Genomic DNA, 18,251 nt, shown 5'->3' with positions numbered 1-18,251 from the left:
TACATAACCTCACCAAATAAACTTAAAAAAATAAATAAATAAAACACACTAAATAAAATTACATAAACTTAAAAAAAAATACACTTTATTCTTCAACCACAAGCTCATTCTAATTATCTTCACCTTCTTGCAATCCCCATTAATGCTCAATTAAGTCATTCTGGCAGGTTATGTGCTAGTATGGCTCTTACACTGAAGTGTACCGCTGAACAATCAATTCATTGTAACGTCTATCCCGTTCCAACGACTCATGTTGCACGGGAACTTCGGTCCGGTCATAAGCATATAGATACGTGTTCTTGAGTTGTTCATCGGATCCGGCTCGTATTCATCGGCGACATCATAATCATACTCATCTTCCACAATCATGTTGTGGAAAATAATACACGTCATCATGATGGGTCGAAGAGTCTTGACATCAAACATTCTAGCAGTAGACCTGACAATTGCCCAACAAGCTTGCAGGATACCAAAACAACGCTCCATATCCTTCCTACACCCCTCTAGACATTTTGCGAGGTATTTTTCTTTTTCACTCTGTGGATGTGGCACTATTTTGACAAACATTGACCACCTTAGGTAAATGTCGTCTACAAGGTAGTATGGTCTGTCATATTTATGGCCATTAACCCAATATGTGCATCTCGGCGATTTTCCTTGCAGCAGTTTGTCGAACACTATAGATTGGGTAAGGACATTTAGGTTATTCTGAGCTTCTGGAACACCAAAAAAAGCATGTCAAATCCATGTATCAAATGAAGCCATCGCTTCCAAAATGATACTTTTGGCTCTTTTTATGTTGCCATAAGCTCCTTACCACGTACTTGGACATTTTTTCCAAGTCCAATGCATGCAGTTGATGCTTTCGATCATGTCAGAGAAGCCTCGCATCTCACCATTCCATAGAAGCCTTCGCATGTCCCTTGGCGTGGGTGTTCGGAGGTACTCATTGGTGTAGAGGGCTTCAATTGCAGAGCAAAACTGCATCAGGGACTCCAAAACAGTTGTTTTTCCTATCCCTCACGATCTCTTCCAGTTGATCTGCAGATACTCCATATGCAAGCATTCGTAAGGCAGCCGTAATTTTTGCTCAGGAAAAAGACTTAGAACATGAAAAGCATCATCTTTCTGCACAAAGTATGGATCATGGTTGCAAATAGCACTCATGATTTTGTCGAACAAACAACATCTAAAAACATGATAAGGGAATGCGATGTTAGGAATAAAATAATCTTCCAAGAGATCTTTTCCTCGTCTTTCACTTTTTCTATCGAAGTTTGCGGCACGTCTGGGTTTGGCTATCTGACCCACAGCTTCCATGACACGGCGGGAATATGAGGCCTTCTGTCTTCTATGGTCATTATCCTAATCCTCCTCCATTGCGAAGGCCTCATCTCCACCTCCACCTTCCTCGAGATTGACCAATTCTTCCTGTTGTGCCAACAGTCTTTTCTGTTGCTCCTTGAATTGTCTATACACTCTCCTTGAAGAAGACATTGTAAAAAGAACTCGAGATTTGAAAACGATGAAGAAGGATTCTGAGCTAAAAAGAAGGATTGAGTTTGGTGTGAGGATAGATGTAGAGATGTAGGGTTTATATGGACTAAAAAAGAAAGGATGAGGTTCTGGACAATGTCACGTGACACTACGTGATTGGTTGAAAATCTTATCGAAATCTGGCTAAATTATTGCAAACAGGAAGTGACACGTGGCGCGTTAGGATTGGTTGAAAATCTTATCGAAAATCTATCCATAAAATAGTACATTTGGATAATGACACGTGGCGTGATAAAATTGGTTGAAAATCTTATCGTAATCTTGGCTAAATTATTGTAAACAGATAGTGACACATGGCACGTTGGGATTGGTTGAAAATCTTAGCGGAAATCTATTCACAAAATAGTACGTTCGGATAATGACATGTGACGAGACGAGATTGGTTAAAAATCCCATCTAAAATTAAAACTATTTTATTTATTTATTCTTGTATAAAAAAAATTTAAAATATTTAAATAGGCTGGGTCCAGGTGAAGATCGTTTGTGCCAGTGCATTTTTTTAGAGGTGGAGATGTATTTGGCCTATTACTGTTCATTAGGGTCTATCATTGTTCATTGAGCAGATAAATGCACTGGATGTTGGCGCATTTTTTTTAGGAATGGAATTGCTCTAAAGAGAGAAGAGGAGGACACTAGAGATGAAGGAAAATAAAGATTTTCGATGGTAAAGTTTGGCCAAGGGAGAAGAAAAAAGATCGTATGCAGCGGCGAGTAAGAGTGGTGGAGCGGCTGCACTCTGTAGTCCTCTATGAGAATGGTAATTTACTGAAGAAAATCTCGATTGTCAATCATCTATTGGCCAAAAGAAAAGTTATAATTTCCAGCATCTAGCTTGTGAAAATGCTATTTATTTGTTACTTCGTGTCGTTTTCGTGTTATATATGTTTTTTTAACTGATCGTATTGTGTCAATGGTACGACTCGTTAACAAGTTGATTCTATACCTGCTATTTTCGTATTGAGTAAACAAGTTGTGCTAAAAACTGTCAGGCTTACTCTAATTGTTAGATTTGATTTCTACAACGAACAAACTTCTATCTCAGGCATTCATTTTCCGAGTGGTACATACTACTGAAGAAAAATTAAAACATTTAAGCTTTATGTACACTTTTTTATGATAATTATTATTGGTATTCTGAAATAGTCATCGTGCACTTACCAGAGTTTTAGTTTAGGGAGAGCTTAGAATTATGTTATAACTTTGTAGCACACGTTCAAAAATTCCAAAATGTCGCTTGTAAGAATTATTTGATACTTCTTGTTGATGAAGGCAAACAATATAATAAAATTTCAAACACAACTATGTATGAATACAATTTTGACTCGCACATACATGACACCAACTATAAACATAAGGTTCAAGCGGCCCTTTATCATAGTGAGGGAAAGGAACGTGAGTTCTTACCTAGTCGGTGACTAATCTAACAAAATCTATCGTTTGTTAAAAAAAAAAAAACAAAAAAAAAAAAAATTATAAACAAAAGGTGACCGGCCGGCGACAAGGAGCCAGTCAACGGTGTAGGTGGCACTCCTTGTAGTGGTTGGGCCATTAGGCATGTTGGCTCTACCATTTTGCCCTATAAAATGCACAAAAATATGAGTCACAATAGTTAAAACTTACAAGCATATATTTTAGTTACTAAAATATTGAGTAAATCCACATGGATTGTCCTCCTTCTGTAATACAACTCTAATATGAGAGAATCTTGAGTCAGGTCGTCAAATTACGTGATTGTTCCGCCCTTTTAATATTTGTAAGTATATCGACACGTTATTGACTATTGACATGTCAATCATATTATTATACTTCGAATACATGTTTATCTAGGTGAAAAGTAAATGATAAAAGGGCAATATCTTATTAGGTGTCTAGAGATGACCCACGGTCAGACTCTTCGACCTAAGATTTCCTCACTAACAAAAATCGAGACTTACATATGATACGCTACAAAGGTGGTGTTGCAAACTAATCATGCATTATTAGTTTAGAATACCATCAACGTACTAATTAAATGTAGATTAGATAAGTCATTCAAGATTGGAAAAATACTTAAGTGTAACGTTGTTTTTCACATGATAAGTCATGTAACTTTTAACTGGACAGATAGGTCCCTACCTAAGTTTACTACCTCTTTTAACGATGATGATACACAGAGATTAGGTTGTATGCGTAATTACCTGCATGGTGTGCTCCTGCAATGACCACAAAAACAACGAAAGCTGGAATTGTAATTCCAAGAATTAATGGTAGCTTGCTGCTGTCACCACCACCCAACGACCTTCATCCCAAAAAAATAGAAGCTAAACTTGTCAACAACCAAAAAAAGCAAAGAAAAACGAGAAATATGTGAAAACATAATCGGTTTAGACACTTTTTTTTAATCAAAAAAATTAAGATTTGAGGAACACTAAACAAACAATAATATGACACTAAATCATAGTTCATATACGGTTTATTGTCATCTAAATTCTTAGTAGAGGACAAAAACTGTGGCTAAATATCTATAGTGTAATATATTAGGAGACATTTTCTGGGAAAATCTTACAATTGAGTTTAGGTAAGGTGCCAAGAAAATCAGGAACGGCTCCACCCAAGCTGTTGTTGTGTATGTCTCTCCTTCAAAACATAATTTACTAGTGACATGGATAGAATTTGAAAACTATTTATAGGTCCCTTTATATTTAATCATATTTTCTAATTTAAAGTATTTTTTTACCAACTAACTCTTGGTTTAGCGATAGTTTTTTACTTTGGTAATGTTGGAACATTCGAAGCCTGCATCTTCCATTGATGATCATCTAGTGATATTTAAATAAGTAAATCATATTATGTTATAAAGCTATTAATAAAATCATCATGCAACTGTTTCAACGATATCAAAATTTATACTAATGTATCTACCAAGTTCTCTAGCTAAGAATATGTCAAAAATAAAATGCCAAAACATGTCCCAAACAACACAAAACTGATATAGTGTGTTTTACCTTGGACACCATGGTTGTCAATGGTGCAACAATTCCAGAGTTCTCTGCGATGGTCAAAAGCATCTCCTTCAACTTTCAAAGATGCAAATTAACTTCATTATGATCTTCTAACAATGGCAACAAAGCAGGATCTACATCATCTTTAGACAACAAATTAACTATCAATTCCACAGTTGATGCATCTGCAGAAAAACCCCTCTCCACCATTTCATGGATAAGTTTCATTGCCCTTGATGTCTTGTTCTGATTGAAAAAACCCCGGATAATTGTGTTATAGGTGCAACCATTTGGTGAACAGCCTTTTTCTTTCATTTCTGTAAGTAAATTCTCCGCTTCATTTATTAGGCCGGCATTACAAAGTCCACTAATCATTATGGTAAATGTCCTGACATTAAGCTGAAGTCCCTTTGATGACAAACCGTTAAAGAGATCCCTTGCGCATTCAACTTTTCCACCTATGCACAAACCTTCAATAAGAATATTGTAAACCACAATATTTGGATCCAATTTCTTGCCTTTCATCTCTCCAAACAATTCAATTGCCTTAGATAGTTGTTGGTTTTTACACAGACCATCTAGTAATATAGCATAAGTTTGAACATTTGGAAGTTGGCCACAAGCTTGCATCTCGGAAAACAGCTTTTGTGCATCGTGTATTCTACCCTGCTTGCAAAAACCATCTATTAGTGTGCTGTAAGTAACTGTATTCGGAACCAATCCTTCACCAGACATTTCCAGAAAAAGCATCACTGCCTCATCTATCATTATCTGCTTACAATAGCCGTTTATCAGTATGTTGTAACTATGAATCTCAGCCACGAGCCCCTTGCTAAGCATTAGATCAAAGACTTCTTTCGCCTTACCCATTTCTCCTCGCAAACAATAACCATCCATAAGTGAATTGTGCGTAACCATGTCAGGCACAATATCTCTTTGAGTCATCATTTCAACCATGTTTTTTGCTTCCCCGACCAAACCCTCCTTACAAAGGGTGTCTACCAAGACACTGAAGGTGTGCACATTTGGAAAGATACCTTTGCTCACCATTTCATTGACCAATCTCGTAGCTTCTTTCCACTCCCCTAATTTGCACACTCCATGAATCAAAGAGGTATAGGTAATGACAGTAGGGGCAATACCCTTACTCATCATTTCAGAGAAGAGGTTCAATGAATCCACAACAAGAGTATCTTTACAGAGACTGTCGATGATCGTGCTGTAAATGACAATGTCAGGCTTGCAACCTCCTTCTTCCATTTTCCTAAGTAGTTGAATAGCTTCAGCGTTGTTACCTTTCATGCAAAGGCCCTTTACTAGTGTGCCGAAAGTAACCACATTGGGCTTACAATTACCACTTTCCATCATTTTATTCAAAATCCCGACAGCATCAGCCTCTCTATTCCGAAGAAGGAATCCATGGATTAGAGTGGTGAAGGTCGCAACATTCGGTTCAAAACCAATTTTGAAGAATTTTCCCAAGACAGATAAACCAAACTCCATTTGGTTGAGATAAGAAAAGCAATTAATGATGATGTTTAGAGTATAAACATCAGGACGAATTCCGGACAGCTCCATTTGGTCATTCAGCGAGATGACTGCCGAATAATGTTTCAACTTGGCGACTTGAGTCAAGACTTGATTGAAACGGACGACGGAAGGCAGTGGACGCATTTGAAGCATTTCGTCGAACACATGGAGTGCATCCTCAAGATTATTGACTTTGACAAGCCGATGCAATTGGGTGTTTTTAGATTTGGTTGGGTAACAAGGTCGAGAGTGAAATGGAGCCAAGTAATTGTTGAAGAATAGAAAAGGAGTATATTTATGAAGAAGACGAGGCACAAGGGACATACCTCTCACTCTGCTGCCGATGCCATAACCAACCTTCAAAGAAGAAGAAGCAGCCATTGTCGTCGTCCGCATCATCTTCAGCGTCTGGGTTAACAAGTAAGAAGATGATGGTTAGGGTTTTATGCATTTTTCAACGCATACAATTACCACCAGCCCTTCTTTCTAACCGGTAATGTTATGCATACCAAATTTCTAACTAAATTGTATAAACTAATAATATGAAGTTTGATGATTAAATTATTAATTAAATATTTATTTACCGTGTTTTTTTATAATGATTTATTATTTAATTGTAAATTTGGTCTTTTTAGCACTATTCTTCCTTATAAGTTCTCATATGACATGAACACGAACATGACGTCTTTCCAAGCCTACTTTTGACTTTTTGAGGGAATTTTTAGAATCAACTTTTTATCTTAAACCTTTTTTTCAACATACGACATGAACACGAACATGATGTCTTTCCAAGCCTACTTTTGACTTTTTGAGGGAATTTTTAAAATCAACTTTTTATCTTAAACCTTTTTTTCAAAACTAATATTATTTCAATGTATTGTCAACGTGGCCTTGTCTATATTTCACCAAAAAAGTGGGTCTTAATCCACGTCATAGTGAATAAAATGCGGTAAAATGAGCGAAGCACATGACTTATATTGGATGTGCGAGGTAAATGTGGTAAAATGTGCAAGGCACATCACTTATATTTAGGATCGGCTAATTCAAATCATTAATTTGTCATCTCACCTTTATACAAAATATTAAGAAGATTACATAGTATTACGGTTTGTTTGGAGGTGAGACTTTTTACTAGTCGATCCTATCTGTATTATAGAAGTGATAAAATGTGGTCTACCTATTATTAAATCGTTTGCCACCGGCATTTAGGTCAAAAACTACCAATATGTCAACGAAAAGGAAATGACTTCTTTTGCCACAAACATCCTGGTTCTCCTGTGTTCCTTTACAATTTGAGAAGCTTGAGAGAAGAGCAGCCCATCACTCATTTCTCTTGGCGGAATCAATATCAATTAATTTAATGAAAATAAAATCTAATGCAACAAAATTATATACTACGAAATAGATACGTATATAATTACAAAAAATAAAATTATGAAACGCAATGAACTAACGGAGTTTGGAAATAGAGGCTTGTAGATTTTCAATGTTCTTGAAATAGAATTTCGGCCATACTCAATGCTTGTAGTTCTAAGGTGTTAGCTCCACCCGAATTCAATTATCTATAATCAAAGTTTCAGCACCAAAACTTTGATTATGGTGAACTTTTGTGTTTTTCTTTCTCAGAAAGTTTGTATGGATGAATATTGCAAAATTGACGTATTAAAATGCATATGGACGTTAGAAATACATAGGTAGTCTGATTCAAATTCAAACAGACGACTGTTTGAAATAATCTGTAAGTTTAAAACAATTTAATTAATCCTTAATTAAACGTTCCAAATAACGTCATAATTCTTAGTTTTTACAAAGGCCATCAAGTAAAACATTGTACAAGCTTGCATATGAGAGAACAAGTTCTTCGTATCTTGTAGTCTCCCCATCTTGCATAAACCGTCAATGAGAGTGATAAGTAACAGTATCTGAACCAGTCATTTCCTAGACATTTCGAAGAAAAGCATCCAGGCCTCATCTTTCCTTCTGTGCTTACAATGACAAGTTATGAATGTGTTGTAACAATGAGCATCAAATGCATAAGCCCTTAGCTGAGCATTAGTTCCAAAACCTTTTTCGCCTCACCCGTTTCTCCTCGCAAACAATAACCATCCATAACTGAATTGTACATAACCATCTTAAGCTGAATATCTCTTTGAGTCATCATGTTGATCATGCTTTTTGCTTCCCGGCCAAGCCCTCCTTAAAACGGGTGTCTACCAAGACATTGAAGGCGTGCAGATTTGAAAGATACATTTGCTCACCATTTCATTAAACAATCTCGTAGCTTCTTTCCACTCTCTTAATTTGCATGCTCCGTCAATCAAAGAAGTATAGGTAATGACGTTTGGGTCAATACGTTTACTCATCATTTCAGGGAAAAGGTTCATTAATGCATCCACAACTAGAGCATCTTTACATAACTGTTGATGATCGCGCGTAAATGACTAGGTTAGGCTTGCAAGTTACTTCTTACATTTTCCAATGTAGTTAAATAGCTCCAGTGTTTTTACCAATCATGCAAAGGCCCTTTCATAACCAATTATGGCTACTAGTACCACTCTCCATCATTTTGTTGAAAAGTATTGCTGCCTCGGCCTCTCTATGCTCAAGAACAAGGAGGTGAATTGTCTACCCTCTCATTTCTATACTCTTCACATGCTCTTCTATTTGTGTGGTCACAGTTAAGCTACGTTAACATTTTATATTCCTATTACTTTTTGTTTTATTATTTCTATTAAAAATTAATATAAAATGTTGACGTGGCTTAACCGTGACCACACATCACAGGAGGACATGAGGAGAGTATAGAAATATGAGGGTAGACAATCCACCTCCCAAGAACAAAGCCATTGATCACAAAGGTCCAGGGAAATGCTGAGGAGTTAGACTCTTTATGGACTCTCCATCACCTCTATTTTTGGTACAATTCCCTGCTAACATTATAAAACATTGTGCAAAAAACATGAGGTGACAGAGAGTATAAGAGTCCCAATTTGAGAGAGTCTGATTAGCATTATTCCCTACTAATTTTATAGAACATTGTGTAAAAAAAACAAGAGGTGATAGAGGATATAAGAGTCTCACTTTGAAAGAATCTGCTTAGCATTTCTCTTCATTACAAGTAGGTATAAATAACCACCACACAAGTTCTGGGAAAGAAACTGTGAACTCACATCATCTGCTGGCCATTGGCACATACTTGGATGTAGATTCTCATGTCTTATTCAATATCCTTTTAATTGGTTTTAATTTGTGTCGTCCTATGGTGCATTGCCGCGTCCCTTTGACTAATTGACACTCCCCCACCACGTAACACGTTAGTGATGTAGTTTTCGAGTTTTGTTTTGTTCTATGCGTGTAGGGTTTTCCATTTGCCAACCAAAAGAAGCAGAGTCCACTGCCGTAGCTTGCTAGCTAAGCTTGGCACACCCATCATCTTACAATTACTATTAACATTCAAATTATAGGCCCACTTGCCAACTGCCCAACAGAGACTTTCTTCCACTTTTTTCTTGTAATAATCTCCATTTATTTACATTATCTACAAGTTCAACTTCAACCTCCTTGGATATATTGAAAAATAAGTGTTGCTAAACTAATAACTAGTTAATTTTATAAAAACTGACAAGTAATGTTGATGAATTGAAAGGTAATATAAAACTATAGCCAGTGATGGAGTCAAAATTTGCATGGTGGGATCAAACCCATTGTAAAATAGTACTACAAAATATACATAAAGCATTATGAACTTTAAATTTTGCTTCACCCGACGCGTCACATGTTATGGGCTCAAAAAATTATGGTTCCATAATAGGTATACAGAAAGAAACACCACTTATGCCTACAAAACATGAGTAACGATTTCTCTATGTAGCATTTATGAAATAGTACACAAAAGAAAAACATAACAGGGTTTCAACTCAAAATGAAAAATCTTCCATGGAGGCCAACCAAAAGTGGCTAGTAGAGAAAACACCAGAAGTCTAGGTGAAGGATGACCTATCGTGGTTCCATAAAACAAATTTTGCACCACAACGCAACCATTGTTCGCCTTAAGTCATAACATATACAGACTTCAAAAGCCCCAAATAAGAAACAAAGTTAAACCACAAACATACAACATCAAAATACCAAAGAAAAACTGTAATTTATCACCAATTAACATACCAACCGAAAGTGGCTAGTAGAGAAAACCCCAGAAGTCTGGGTGAAGGATGACCTGCCGTGGTTCCCATGGTAACCAATTTTGCACCACAATGCAACCATTGTTCGCCTTAAATTGTAACATATACAGACCTTCAAAAGCCCCAAATAAGAAACAAAGTTAAACCACAAACCTACAACATCAAAATACCAAAGAAAAATTGTAATTTATCACCAATTAAAATACCAACCGAAGGAGTAGTCAAACCTCACAGTTATATCCACTGTCCGAGACCAGCAAGAACACATTTCTAACACCGACAAAGTAAGACATGAATTCAAAACCAAAAAAAGGAGGCGGAGAAAGTGAAACCAAGGTCTTGCTTGGATACGGGGACAATGGATGCTTTAGAAACGTACCATTGACTTTGAGTTTATTCTTTAAATGCTAGAGTGATCAAATTGCAAGAGTCATCAAATTGTTAGAGCATATTTTATATGGTTAAACTCATTTTTAAATGATCAATCGCCACACAATGTAAATCACAAAATATAATTTGAAAATTTGACCTCTCTTGTTAAGGAGGTCTGCACATTATATGATACATATTTTTCTATGTGTCTACACTTTATTGGATGATTTTGCTAATTGTTTATGAGATTAATAATTTGAAAAAACAGAGAACAATGATTAGCACTCTAAAGATTTAATTGTGCGTTAAAATTTTTTATGTTTACAAAAAGAAATTCTCTTATAAAAACGTAAATTAGATTTTTAAAGTACCAATAGTTCCATTGCATTATTGTATAAGGAAAACTAATGAAAATGACTTGAAAACTTTGAGTTTTAATGATAAAGACAAAATAAAAGGTAAAGTGAATAGTACCAGGATTAACTTTTTAGTGTAAAAATGTGATTTTTCGTTAAAGTGAACAGTACCGTGAGCTTTTCGTTAAAACTTCCTATTGTATAACTACTATTGTTTTAGCCCTAGTTTGATACTAAGGTGATTCTGAAAAAAATGGCTATAAAAAAATGCTGGGAGCTTTTTTATGTTTGGTAAACATTTAGTTTCAGTTTTTTTTCACAGTTTTGGATGAAAAAAAAGTAAAAAACACAAAGCTGCAAAACCCAGTTTTGAAAAACCAGTTTTTTTTCACATATTTTCACATAAAAGTTTATTAAACATTATAATACCGCTTTTTTTTTTTTTTTTCAAAAGTACTTTTACAAAAAAAGTTTACCAAACACTCTGCTGCTTTATTTCACATCAGCTTATTCTCACAACACAGCAAAAATAACTTTTTTTTTTCAAAGTACAGTAATACCAAACCAGCCATTAGATAAAATATGAGTAGTGAATGATGCGGAGGCTGGGAGCTATTACATTGGGTAGAGAGCAGATGTGTTTCATTTATATGTTTGTATAAAAATTAAAAACAGACGTGTGCAAAGGTGCTCAAAATTCAAAGTAATTCTAAACACAAATTACATGACTCATTTTGGATAGAAAACTTAACTGAGTTGGTGAAATAACAAATTAATAATTTTGAAAAATTTATATGACAATTCACTTAAAATTTTAGTTCATCTGACAAGTGGAATCCGACTTTTTGAAGGCTGTGGCTGCCTACATTACTAAGGAGTTGGTTTTTAAGTTACAAGAATGTAGTAAATTTCGCGAAAATGTAATGGAGCGACTAATAACCTTGCCAAGTCAAAATTATATAGCGGTGATTTTATAGTTTAGTTTGAGGAACCTCGAATGTTATATGGGATGTACTCTATCAAGATTGGTACTCTAGTTGAGGTCTTCTTCATCAATAAAGCTAGCTTTTTCTCTTAAAAAAATAAATTAATAATTTTGAAAATTGATATGATTAATTGAGTAAAAAGACAATGGGCAAAAACCTCTTGCCAAGAATAAACCCTCTTCATTATTTATTTTCTAAACTTCCTATAAATTAATAGGGGAAAAAAAAGGGGAAACTTAATATGAGTCCAATTTTATGAGCCATTATTAGTTATAGTCCAATTTTGTTTTAAATTTTAAGTTAGGTCCAGTGATTTATGATCCACTTAAGCTTATTTGTATTTTCTTGCCAAATTTACCCTTAATTTGACTAATTAAGTAATTACTGTTTTTTTTAATTTGTGATTAATGTTAATCTTATCCTTAATTATAGGATTAGGGATTGAAATCTCTTTCTTTCTTCTCATTTCCCCAACCGTTAATTTCTCTTTTCTTGTTTCTCCCTCACAATATCTTTCTCTTCCTGTGTTATTTTGCCGAGTCATCTTCTTCCATAATATTCCTCTTCTCCTCCTCTTCCATAAGAATGATCAATATACATTTGATTGGTTAAAAAAAAAAAAATTGCATTAGTGTTTTGGATTCTTCGTCTTTTTTTTTTTTTTTGCTTCTTTTTCCTTAATATATATATATATATATATATATTTTTTTTTTTTTGAATTTTGAAGTTCTATCGAATTAGCATTTTCTCTAGTGTTTCCTCCCTCAATATCATTTTTCTTCCCAATTGTTTTTGGTTTTATCTACCTATATCACTTGTCCTTTTTTTTTTAATTTTTCTATATTATAATGTACATGTATCATGAATAATTGTATTTATCTACCTATATATATATATTATATATTTTGTTGATAATTTAAGATTAATTGTGTTTATCTACCTGTACCATATGATTTTTTTTTATAATACTCTACCCATATTAGAGATTAATTGCATATGTATCATATGTTTTTTTGTTTGTAAATTAACTACATGCATCGCAGATTGATTGCATTGCCTACTTGCATCACAGATTAGTTGCATTATCTACCTATACCTTAGTTTAATTAGATATTATTTAAATATATCTTCATGACATATTTTGTATTTATGTACCTATATCATAGGTTTTTTCTTTTTGTAATCTACTTTTATCAAGAATGTATATCACAGTAGATTTTGTTGTTGATAAACATGCCATGAATTTTAATTTTAATTTTTTTTCCTTGGATATTGAATAGATTAAAGGCTTTAATGATACAAAATTTGGATAAACCAAGAAATTTAAATATATTTTCATTTAGATTATAAAAGGGTAAAATAGACATAAAAAAATTAGTTGAACCTAAACTGATAAGGCACATGGAATTGGACTCAATTGGAAAGTAGCTCAATTTTTTGGACTCGGATCTAAATGCCCCAAAAAAAAACAATGTAACAAAAAAAAAAAAAAAAAAAAAGCCTTCATTTTTTATTTTCATTTCGGACAGATATTTTTTTGTAGAGTTAAATCTGCACCAAACCCTTTTGTTTGTAATTTACCTTCTCCATCAAGCAGATAGATTCTCAATCTTCACTCTAGTTTCTACCAAACCAAGGTAAGCCCTTCTGAAACTTGGCCGGTTTTTAAGTAATTAATTAATTTAATTAATTAATTACTTATCTATTTATTAGTTTTTAAACTCATCTCTTTGCACATCTGACGCCGTTTCCCATTTTGTTTGGTGCAGTTTCGTGGATAGTTTAATGCCTAAAAGAATCTTTGAACCTGTCAGTATCCATCTAGTTTGTCATCTACTTCAAACCAGCTTGTGTTTTGCCAGATTTGCATACAATCTTGATTGTTCTTCCTCTTATTTGCAATTTTTCATAACTTTAGAGGGAGAAAGAGAGAGAAAAAAACTGCTACTGAAACCTCAAAAGATTGCATCAGATTTGTTTTGGAGCTCAGTTGATCTCAAAGGTGACATCTTTTCACTTCTCCAATCAATTCTGTTTCTGGGTTTTCATTAAATTTCTGTTTCTGATTGATCAGTAGAGTTCCTGTGTAAAACCCAGATTTTTTTGGTCCCAATTGAGCTCAAGAAACCCTAATTTCTTGGGTTCCTCAATAAATTTCCCAACTTTTGGATGATGGGTTGTTTTAAATTTGATCTGTTCATTTGGGTTTTATCCCCATTGTGTTTGGGATTGTTGTGTAGTGGATTTGTTCCTGCTGACAATTACCTTATAGACTGTGGATCACTTGCCAATACTACAGTGGGTAACCGTGTTTTTCTAGCTGATAACTTGGCGTCCAAATATCTTTCATCCCCAAAAGACGTTGTTGCCAATGTTTCTTTGAAATCAATCACTTCCTTTGATGATTCACCGCTGTATCAGACAGCGCGAATCTTCCCGGAATCCTCTAAGTACACCTTTTCCATAAGCCATAGCGGTAGGCATTGGATCCGCCTTTACTTCTATCCGTTTGTTTTTGGTAGTTATGATCTGAGCAAGGCGAAGTTCTCCATTTCCGCCCAAAACTTTGCCCTCCTTACTGATTTCAGTGTTCAAAACACTTCTCTTAAAGAATTTTCGGTGAACGTGACTTCAGATAGCCTTGTTATCACCTTCACCCCTTCCAGCAACTCGTTTGCATTCCTAAATGCTATAGAAGTTGTTTCAGTCCCTGACCAACTCATCACTGATGATGCCAGCTCTGGGTCAGAGAAATTCCAGGGTTTGACGAATCAGGCTCTGGAGACAGCTTGGAGGGTGAATATGGGTGGACCAAGAGTGTCTTTTGAGAATGATACCCTGTGGCGTACTTGGGTTCCTGACCAAAGTTTTCTAGTAAATGAGAACCTTGCAAAAGATTTTTCGAACATTGCAGCTGTTAAGTATGATGTTGGTTTGGCAACTGAAGACATTGCTCCACAAACTGTCTATGGAACCCTTACTGAGATGAACTCGGCAGATAATCCAAACAGCAATTTCAATGTTACCTGGGAGTTCACAGTGGATCCAGGATTCCAATACCTTGTTCGATTTCACTTTTGCGATATAGTAAGTAAATCTCTCAATCAGCTGTACTTCAATGTTTATGTTGACTCTGCCAATGTTGCTCCAGATCTTGATCTGAGTACTGCGACAATTAATAAGTTGGCTGTGCCATATTATCTGGACACTGTTACAGCGTCCATTGTCAGAAATAAGCTGCGTATTAGTATTGGCCCTTCTGCTGTAAACAATGCTTATCCCAATGCCATTCTAAATGGGCTCGAGATTATGAAAATGAACAACTCAGCAGGTAGCCTCAGTGGAACAAACGCAGTTTCTTCTTTGAATTCAAGTTCGAAAAGTAACGTTGGAGTAATTGTGGGTGCCAGCGTTGGGTCATTTGTTGCAGTGGCATTGGCTGGGGTTCTCTTTGTTCTGTGCAGAAGAAGGAAGAGACTGGCAGACCAAGGCCATTCAAAGACTTGGAGTCCCTTTTCCATGAATGGAACCAATTCTCACACCATGGGAAGTAAATACTCATATGGGACAACTGCTAGTGCTGCTTCTAACTATAGCTATCGTTTTCCTTTTGGGGTGGTGCAGGAGGCTACGAATAACTTTGATGAGAGCTGGGTTATTGGAATCGGTGGTTTTGGGAAGGTATACAAAGGAACCTTGAATGATGGAACCAAAGTGGCTGTCAAGAGGGGAAATCCACGGTCTCAACAGGGACTTGCAGAGTTCAGGACTGAAATTGAGATGCTATCTCAGTTCCGTCACCGCCATCTTGTCTCATTGATTGGGTATTGTGATGACAAGAATGAGATGATTCTGATATATGAATATATGGAGAACGGAACCCTGAAGGGTCATCTCTATGGCTCAGGTCACCCCAGCTTAAGTTGGAAACAAAGGCTTGAAATATGCATTGGATCTGCTAGAGGACTTCACTACCTTCACACTGGTTATGCAAAAGCAGTTATTCATCGTGATGTGAAATCCGCAAACATCTTGCTTGATGAGAACCTCATGGCCAAGGTTGCTGATTTTGGGCTTTCTAAGACGGGGCCTGAAATCGATCAAACCCATGTCAGTACGGCAGTTAAAGGAAGTTTTGGATACCTTGATCCTGAATATTTTAGAAGGCAACAACTGACAGAGAAATCAGATGTGTATTCATTTGGGGTGGTTTTGTTTGAGGTTCTTTGTGCAAGACCTGTTATAGATCCGTCTCTTCCGAGGGAAATGGTGAACTTGGCTGAATGGGCAATGAAATGGCAGAAGAAGGGGCAGTTGGAGCAAATCATAGATTCAACTCTTGCAGGCAAAATCAGACCAGATTCTCTGAGGAAATTTGGAGAAACCGCCGAGAAATGCTTGGCTGACTATGGCGTTGACAGGCCCTCCATGGGAGATGTGTTGTGGAATCTAGAGTATGCCCTTCAACTTCAAGAGGCAGAAATCCAGGCGACGCTGAAGAAAATAGTACCAATATGATTGGTGAGCTATCCCCACAAGTCAACAACTACAGTAACGTCGATACAAATGACTCTGCTGTGCAATTTGAAGTCTCGAGTGTGGATGATCTTTCAGGTGTTTCTATGAGTAAAGTGTTCTCACAGCTGGTGAAGTCCGAGGGTAGGTAACTGTTCCGAGATAGTATGTGCTATGGGTTTAGCATCTCCTTTGATTGCACTTCTTTTGTGGTAGTTTGCTGATTAAACTTGATGAAGCATTCTGAGTTCTCCTTTTGTACAGAAAGGGTCCGCGGTTTGAGTGTGTTTAAGATTCATAAGGGTTTTATGTAACTTGTTTATTTCTTATTCATATTGCACACCGTATGAAGCAAAAGTTCTGGTGGGAGATGGCTCTGTAGACCTTTCTCCTCACAGCCATCCATCGCGCGTGGTTCGTATGATCGGTGATTGTGAGAGGAAGGCTTATGCGTATCCCGCTTCAGACTTTTACCATGTGAAAGCCGGTAAAGTTTTCATTTTCGTACTCTTCCTTCTGCGGGTGTTTTGGTTTTTTGTTTAGTGATTTTGTGCATGATGGATTGTTTGTCGTTGTTTGGTTCTTAAACAGAAGAAAATAGTGCAAGAGAAACAGTTTCAGATGGTTCTCTGATAGGATAAGAGAATCAACATAACGGAAAGGGAAATTACGGGAAATTAGAAAAAATTAAAGCAGATTCATCATTTCATTCATAACCTTGCAACAATGCGTACAACACATATATGGAAGGCATTTTACCTAAAATGGTATTTGAGATTGACATAATTTCGCACTTTAGTCTCTAAGATGTGAAATCATTAGAAATTCACTGCCAATCATTTTACTTATATGAAAATCTCTGTTAAATAGGGCTCCAAATGACAAAAATAGCCTCATTGTAATAAATCATGGGCTAATCATTTGACAAAAATTTAGGGTATTTTTGTTGTTTTGTTCTTATTTAACAATGATTTCTTACGGAAGGGTCAAAATGATTGATGGTGAACAAACTCAAAGATTAATTCTATCGATTTTAAATTTTAAGAATTAAAGTGTGGAGTAATGTCAAACTCATACACTATTTCGGCCAAAATTTTTATATGGGTCAGACTATCTTGGATGCTTTTAGAAGCCCAACAGCCCATGGCAGCAGTAATTGGGCCCAAGAGAAGCCCATGATACCAAGTGATCCTAACATTCTCTCAAACTCCCTACTAATTGGATGTGGTTTATAGAGTTTGACATAGAAACAAAAGTGATCAAAACTGTAATTTCATCCCATTAGTTTCTTATATTTTCTATATATAACCAAACATTAAGAAAATAAAAGACTTTCCATTTTCTCTTTTATTTTTCCATATCTAAAGTGAATATCGTATCAGTTGGACAAAAATAACAATATTGTTAATAGGAAATAACGAACAAGATTAAACAAGGGTGTGCGAGATGAGAAAAATGGTGTGCTTTTGTCATTTTTCTTGTTAGTAAGGCAAGTCTTGTAGCTTAAATGATTAAGATCTTTCACTTTTAACTCGATTCTCTTTATCGGTTCCCAAACATTTCTTTTTGTTTAAACGGGGGACCATCTAATGACTGCCACTGTAGTCCACTCTTTCGGAGGCCTGAAAAGACTCACAATGGCATTTCAACTTCTTCTTGCCCACCATTGTGTGCTTCACGAGCACCATGAATTGAAACCAGGATGTGCTGCATAGAATATGAGTTTGAAATTCATCCCTAACTACTGGGGCAATCCGTGCCGCTACTGTCAAT

The 18,251-nt window shown here is 35.8% G+C and overlaps 2 protein-coding genes across 2 annotated transcripts; one reads left to right on the top strand and one right to left on the bottom strand.

Moving 5' to 3' along the window:
• Nucleotides 1–2,811: 2,811 nt before the first annotated feature.
• LOC103948935 (putative pentatricopeptide repeat-containing protein At1g12700, mitochondrial) lies at nucleotides 2,812–6,577 on the bottom strand. The gene is made up of 3 exons (XM_018647900.2): nucleotides 4,542–6,577; nucleotides 3,735–3,835; nucleotides 2,812–3,133 (listed from the first exon to the last, which is right to left on the bottom strand). Exon 1 carries the CDS (start codon nucleotides 6,465–6,467, stop codon nucleotides 4,617–4,619), a length of 1,851 nt encoding a protein of 616 aa, XP_018503416.2. The 5' UTR covers nucleotides 6,468–6,577; the 3' UTR covers nucleotides 2,812–3,133; nucleotides 3,735–3,835; nucleotides 4,542–4,616.
• Nucleotides 6,578–13,450: 6,873 nt separating this feature from the next.
• LOC103948931 (receptor-like protein kinase HERK 1) lies at nucleotides 13,451–16,985 on the top strand. The gene is given in 3 exon segments (XM_048569077.1): nucleotides 13,451–13,600; nucleotides 13,733–16,446; nucleotides 16,449–16,985. Coding segments are annotated over 2 exon segments (2,496 nt in total). The 5' UTR covers nucleotides 13,451–13,600; nucleotides 13,733–14,132; the 3' UTR covers nucleotides 16,631–16,985.
• Nucleotides 16,986–18,251: the final 1,266 nt, after the last annotated feature.

This window comes from the organism of the source record quoted next, unplaced genomic scaffold (assembly GCF_019419815.1).
Source record: "Pyrus x bretschneideri cultivar Hongxiangsu unplaced genomic scaffold, Pyrus_bretschneideri_v1 Contig5, whole genome shotgun sequence".
NCBI classification, from domain to species: Eukaryota; Viridiplantae; Streptophyta; class Magnoliopsida; order Rosales; family Rosaceae; genus Pyrus; species Pyrus x bretschneideri.
The sequence above is the reverse complement of the archived record's forward strand: the minus strand, read 5'-3'. Positions and strand labels throughout refer to the sequence as shown.